Source organism: Limulus polyphemus, unplaced genomic scaffold (genome assembly GCF_000517525.1).
Source record: "Limulus polyphemus unplaced genomic scaffold, Limulus_polyphemus-2.1.2 Scaffold2331, whole genome shotgun sequence".
NCBI classification, from domain to species: domain Eukaryota; kingdom Metazoa; phylum Arthropoda; class Merostomata; order Xiphosura; family Limulidae; genus Limulus; species Limulus polyphemus.
Window position 1 is genome coordinate 154,343 of NW_013667941.1, and position 7,389 is coordinate 161,731.

Here is a 7,389-nt window from a genome sequence, read left to right on the forward strand (position 1 = left end):
CTCCAATGAACCTCCATATGAAATTTGGTGAACATCCATCCACAGGAGGTGAGGTAGTGGTAAAAACATGAAACTCTAAAACACCAAAAAAACATAAAACTGAAAATTTGTATGTACACCTGCATGGACCTATTGAACCTCCATACCAGTTTTGGTGAAGATCCATCCACACCATTCAAAGTAGTTATATGGACAGACAACAGACAGTACTATTATATTTATACAGATTCACCTATTGTTTAACATAGTTTTGGTTCAGTTTTTCCCAATTACAATTAAGTGTAAATGATTCATTAGTATATTTTGTGTACATTTTTGTTATTAAACTGTATGTAAACTATGAAATAGTTAAGATAGATTTCTAAGTTTCTTCCTTGCATCTTTAATGATGCAGTATATTTTTCAAACACAAGTTTTTAAGTTGCCAACAATGATTTTTTTTGCTTTAAGTTATTTTTTTGTGTGTTCAACATATGTATTAAATAAAATTACAGAATATTTGGTAGACACTAATGAAAGAGTCGTCAGACTTGATCAACATTTATATTATTTGATTTATAATTTACTTGTTCCTGTTGATTTCTTATTTCATAATTATCTATTGGTGTAGCAGGATGTGCACCATTATTAACTCTTTCTTCTAGGAATATGTCTTTGTGGATTGCTGAAAAACAAAAACTAAATTTAAAAAATGGCGGATTGGATAAGTTAGACAAGCAGTTGTAATCAAAATGTTTAGAAAATGTATTATGATTAGGTAATATCAGGATGGACTTCACTACTCATAAGGGTGAGTTAGTTTTTTGTATGTGTAATTTTATCAATTATTAGATTTTTTAAACAGGAATATATTTATTTTAAAATAATAGAGCATTTCTTCATTATATTGAAAACAAAAATGTTTGTTAATAGATGGACAGATTGTACATGATGAGTAGCAGAATAAGAAGCTGTGCATCAGTTTTAACACTTTTTTTTTTAATTAAGTGGTATTCTTACTTCCTCTTCAGCCTTTACGAAAACTGCTAAACCACTCAACTGGGACAGACCTGTTTGGCAGCTAGACCCTTCTCACTCAGAAAATAATGGATACCAGAATGAAGATCTGATTGTATGGATGCGTAATGCAGCCTTGCCTACTTTCCGCAAGCTGTACCGCAGGGTTGATCACGAGAAGGAAGGATTCAAGAATCATCTTCCTAAAGGCATATATAACTTGATTGTCCAGTACAGTATCCTCTGTTGTTATATATTTGTTTTCTCTTATCCATAATATCTAAACTAATGTGTTTTTAATATAAGCACTTGCCAGCTTTTAAGACTATAATATTTTTCAATTAAGCAGCGATTCAGGGCTGATTTGTTTTATGAAATAAAAGCATTATTGTTATATAAACTCCCTTTGTATAGTATCACATATAAAGCTTAATGATCATTCAGGTGCCTTGTAACAGTAACAATTAATTATAAATTCATTGAAAATTAAGATGTTTAAGGATAGAATATAAAATGTCAGTCTCAGGTCAACATTTATATTTGTAAAACGTCCAACAGTGAACTGTTCTTTACAACCTTTGCCAGTAATAAAATAAATAGAAAGTAATTAGTGTATGATTAAAAATATAAAACATTTCTATCTAAAAAGTGTCAAATAAACCAAAATTAACATAACTTATAAATATCTATGCTCTTATATGGTATTTTTCTAGTGTTGCTTGCAAATATGTACCAGTATTTTGCAAGTTCTTGATAACTAGTGCACTGTTTACAACAAACAGAACAAAGATATGACTTTTACAGGAAGAACAGAGTGTACTTACAAGTTCTATTTAATCTCTAGAGAACAAAATGTGCATATTTCACTCTTGGGAACATCTTGTTGTAACTTTAAACTTGCGATATTTGACGACAAGCGTTGTCAGGTTTTTATGGATCATTTTTTTTTCTATAATGAATATTTGTACTTGCATTTCTGGTATAGTACGTATAGATCATTAAATGAATCTATAAGAGTAGCTTTAATCAAATGGATCATCATTTTCCCAATCTGAGTAAGGTTTAATTTGTAATTTACTAGCCTTATTAGCTTCACAGAATATCTAACCTCAAGAAATTGACCTTAACATGAATGAAGCTTATCCTGTGACCTCTTTCAAAGGGACCAAACGATTGATATTATCCAACACCACCTGGTTGGGTGGAAAGAACCCATTTTTAGGAATAACCTATATTGTTGTTGGTAGTATTTGCCTTATCCTATCAATTATGTTTCTAGTAATCCACAAAAAATTTGGCAAAAGGTATGTTTTTAAGATATACTGTTTACTTCCATTATTTAATAAATATTTCATAGTCATATCCTTAGAAGAAAACTTCTTATGGATGTAATGAATACTGTGTCATTTGAAATATGTTTTAATTTTGTTACATGTAAAGTGAACTTCATTATTGAAAACAGTTATTTCATATGTTTCACTAAATATAATTTCCAGCATTTGTAGATGTGTAAACTCCTCAAGCGAATTTTGGCAACAGCAAGATGATTTTTTTCACCATGAATTAAAAAGGTCTTACAGAAGTAGTTCAGGAATAATTTGAATTTACTAATAGATTGAAAAACAAGTTAATTTGAAAGATGAAAATCCAAAACATAATTTGGCTGAAGATCTTTAAAAACTACTTGTCAGAGCTTAAAGTGGAAGTAGCTTTTGACTATTCTAGATTGAAAATTTAGCTCATGAATATTTCCTGTGTACTATTTAAGAAAACAACAAGTTTCTCTTACTTCACATTTTGTATGAAAACATAAGTCATTTTTTGTTGAAGATAATAATCAGGCTTTTTATTTTTTTCATAAATTTTAGTTGATTGATTATTGTAAGTGTTTTAAGAACATAGATGTACATGTATATTAATAAGTTTTAAACAGTGATGACTTCAAATATTTCCCTGATAGAAAACTCATTAGAGGAAAAAAAAAACTCAATGCAAGAAACTTGATAACCTGAGCTTTTGTTTTCCTTTGAAAGATAAGCCTTCTGCCTTATCCCTGTTAACGTATGTTGATATTAGTAAATTATTAAATTATAACTGACTTGAAACATTTTTTTTAAGTACAGTTATGAGATTAAGAAAATGGATAATTTGAAAAAACAAGAAACTTTATAACCTGAGCTTTTTTTTTTTTGGTAATGCAAACCTGTTTTCATCCTTGTAAGCATATATTGGTATTAGTAAATTATTACATATTCATTTTTGACTTTAAACATTTCTTTGAGTTCTATCATGAGATTAGAAAAATAGATAATTGAAAAAATAAACTTCATAGCCTGAGCTTTTTTGGAAGGTAAGACTTCCTTCTTCATTCTCTGAAGATAGATCATCCTTTAAAAAAGTGTATGGGTTACAGGGATTCTCGTTTCTTTACTACACTTTTAGCATTCCCAGTGAAATTATTTTTCTAATTTGAGGTTACAAGAATGAATATGAATGTGATTTTTTTTCAGTTTAAATTTTTGATGTTCCACAGCATGAATTTTACATTCATAATCTTTTTCTTTAATCTTTTCCTTGACTAATAAATCCAAAAATTTTCTAACATATAATTTTAAAATTGGAAACTTTCAGTTCAAATCAGTTTACATCTGTAATATCTCAGCTAGTGCATTTCAGAAATTAGAATTATCTCAATATAACTACATCCGAATAATTCAAAAATCCTAATTATTAAAGGTGCTCTGGATAATAAAACAAAAGAATTAAGAGTACCTTAAAAGCAACATGGTTGAAGAAGTTTGGATGCTGCCTTGTTTCACTGAATCAGCTCACTATTGAGAAGTTCTGGTTTAAAGCTTTTGTACTATTGTGGATGGAACAATCTAGTAGATGTAGATCACTTTTGTTCGAACTGTTAACCTAAGGAAATAAAATAAGGCATAAGACAGAGATTTTGATGTATGTTAAGTTTTCTACTAAATTCCAAGAAATACAACTAATATGCAACATCTTAGATTATATTTATATTTATCTGTATTAGATGAGTTTGATATATGATGAGAAAGGAAGATTTTTATGTTTTCTTCAAGCTAAATATAAACAAGATTATAAAAAAATGTAACATAATATTTAAATTTTAAAAAATCTCTTATCTACTTCTATACAGCCCTCATGACGTAATGGGAAACATTACTGAAAGAACTCCTTACTGACATCATACATCTGTTTTAATTCCAAGATCCTGGTTGGATTTAGAAGAACTGATCATTACCTTCACAATCCATTATTTTGAATGTGTAGAGAATTAGCCACTTTTAGATAGATTTTTAAGTCACTTTGCTGAAAAGAAAATTAAAATTGAGGTATTTAGATAATTAACTTTGATAATTGTACAAGTGTATAAAAGAAAGTAACAGATTTAAATATGAAAATGCAAATAACTAGAAGGCTTAGAAACACACGGTTCTCAGGAATAACTTATAAGAATTATAAAAGAATTGTGTCTCTTAAGACTTCCATAGTCATGAGTGTAGTAGCTTTATGGAATTTTTAGTCGAAATACTTTCACAAGCAAGTCTTATGAGTATCTTAAAACTTGGGTGTCAGTATGAAGGGCTAGAGTAAATGTGAAACAAAGCATGTTAATTTATAACTTTTATAAATTTCCAAATTTTCTTTATATGTATCAGTTGATTTATTGTGTTTTTAATTCTTCATGTATTCTATGTTTTGCTAAAGTTTGAAGATGGCTTGAATGGGTAAATGATGAAAACTTTATTAAAAGTTTAATATAGTAACAAATGTACAATGTTTTGTATTTGATAATAACAGATGGTACATTGTACATTTGTTAATATGTTAAACTTGTAGTGAAGTTTTCATTACCCATTCAAGCCATCTTCAACCTTTATTATCTCAAAGTTAGTTCCTTGTTATCAAAGTAAATTTTCTATGACTTGTAAGATAAAGAGATTAGTTAGCAGTGCTGCATTACTTTAGCTGCAGACTGTAATATTTGGCCTTTATAATCCAGAATTACTATAAATATTAGCGATTGATTGAGTAAGAAGGGTGAAACTTCTATTGGAAAGCTTTCATTTGTTTCTTCAGGGAATTTGGAGAAGTTGGTTGAAATTACTTGCTAGTATAATAGTTTTAGCTTTAGACAGAGTATTTTTTCCTACATATTTACTCGTTTATAATTTCCTATCCTTAGAAGAAAAAATGACATCCTAGAGTTGTTGGATTAGTCAGTTTTGTAGTCATGAATAATTTCAGATTGTCAGTAAACTGAATAGGCCACTAAATATGAAATACATGTAATAGATATTCTATGCACACCCACATGAATGTTAATTAATAATTAAATATGCACTAAAACCTTGTATCTTGTCCTGTTTTTAGCAACCTACGTATAGATTTAGAAATAGGAAAAAATTACTTTGTTTAATTGAGACTGTCTTACCCCAGCAAGTTCCATTTGTTATTTTGAATGTAGTAAATGTAAGCTTCATAGTTCCAGTAGTCTCCAGCCCCTCTACATGTAATCTCCAGGTATTTAATTGGCAAAGAAAACTTGGATTGTATTACTTTATTGGTATGGTTAGTGATCTGTAGCCATTAGTAACAAAATTAATTCGGTAAATATACAAATGCTTGTTTGGGTGTAGACTTATTTAAAGAATTTTAAGTTAACATATTGTAATTTAATGTGTAAGTTTTATAGATTCTGTCCTATAAAGGTAGGTTCCTTTAACCCATTAGGCACGTTTAAAATGATGTTGATCACAGCCATAGTAATATCATAATTACATTAGGTCATTTTCTTTGTATTTCTGAAGGTACATTTCAGTTTTACTGCATCATTCAGTTATAAAATAATTATTCAGAATTGTATATATACCAATACATAATGCATTTATTTTCATAAATTATTTGATGCAGTTTTGTCTGTAAGATATGCAAGTTTTTTTTTAAATAAAGCCTAAGGCTATTGTAATCAAAATACTATTCTCTGTGATCTCTGAAGTATTACTTATTCACTGTTTTGTCAGTGTTTGTAATGAGATTTATTTACAGATGGATACTTTTTTTTTCGTTAAAAACTCGCTTTTGAGGATTTTACAAGCCAAAACAAGGAGAACAAAAATCAAATATAAAATTTTTTTTTACTTTTATAAGTACTAATATCTGTTGTTAAATACTTTTTATAATAAAACCCAGTAATGATCAGGAAAGTTATGATGTCAGGATGGATAAAAGGGGAACATTTGATCAGATTTTCATACATGCATCTAAGTACTTCAACTATTGCGGGAAATACAACAGACTTTTTCGGGAACAAAAGTTTTTTTTTTAGCATTGCCTGAGAACCGTGTTTCTAAGCAGTCCACAATTATGTCATGTTGTTGTTCCAAAGTAATTTGTGTGATATTTTATAAATTTCCTGTTTGTTTGATATGACTAAGTTAATGCATGATTGTTATTTGTAAATACGTTCATTGTGAAATTGAATTTAGTTTTTGATATTGAAATAATTTTTTTTTCATACCAAAATATTCAGATGATGCAGGAATTTCTCAACATTAATCAGATTTGTACATGCAGTTTAATTTGAAGGAATCTAACCAACTGCCCCAGACAAACTATTTGTACAAATCTTAGTAATGCAGCCATGTTTCTGAAACAGTGAAACTTGGGTTATGTTTTTGTTTTCTTGTAATTTTGTTATACATTTAAATTTAGTAGTTAAATTGTACTTTAGATTTAGTAGTTAAGTAAAAGCTGATATATAGTCAGTTTATAATATTTGCCAACAAGATTGATACACACAGTTTTCTTTTTTAACACAAATACATTTTAATATACAACAATACAATTTACAATAACGATTATTACAAATAGTTATTACAAACAATGATTTATAAACAAAAGTTTCACAAACTTGCAAACAATATAAAGTCTTCTTTCTAGTTTGGAACTTCCTTGATATCTTATTGAGGGTTTATGATGAGCGAGTTAATTTCGAGTCGACGTAGGCACAATTCACTTAACAGGGAGCTAGCTAGCCCTGTAGTCTTCACTGTTCATAGGCCTATTAGAAATTGAGTTTCCACCGATGACGTTAGGTAATGTTTTCGTAGAAATATTAATGTCTGATGTGAATCCACTGAAGTTAAATGATTTGTAGTGTTTGAACTTTGTATAGGTTCCTGGTCAAATATCTTAAGTTTTCCAATTGATAAGCATTATAACAATCACAGTTATAGCTTCGAATGTTTATAGCACACTGACAATAGCAAACTAATAATAGATATTCTCTTCTTTTGGCGTACCAAGTTGCTTTTATTTGTAGCCATTGGAGGCTTTCTAGAAAATTCAGTTTTACGTAAC

General features: G+C 28.9%; 1 protein-coding gene across 3 annotated transcripts in view; it reads left to right on the forward strand.

Moving 5' to 3' along the window:
* LOC106466646 (cell cycle control protein 50A-like) overlaps positions 1 to 7,389 on the forward strand; it is a 30,252-nt gene that overhangs the window by 15,560 nt on the left and 7,303 nt on the right. For 2 of the 3 annotated variants that reach the window (XM_013926938.2, XM_022394698.1), the window contains exons 6-8: positions 1,011 to 1,232; positions 2,135 to 2,300; positions 4,163 to 4,796. In XM_013926938.2, the coding sequence (XP_013782392.2) occupies positions 1,011 to 1,232; positions 2,135 to 2,300; positions 4,163 to 4,208 (434 nt within the window). In that variant the 3' untranslated portion in view covers positions 4,209 to 4,796. Of the gene's footprint in view, positions 1 to 1,010; positions 1,233 to 2,134; positions 2,301 to 4,162; positions 4,797 to 7,389 lie in introns of those variants that run through there. The other variant, XR_002612257.1, reaches the window with a different exon arrangement.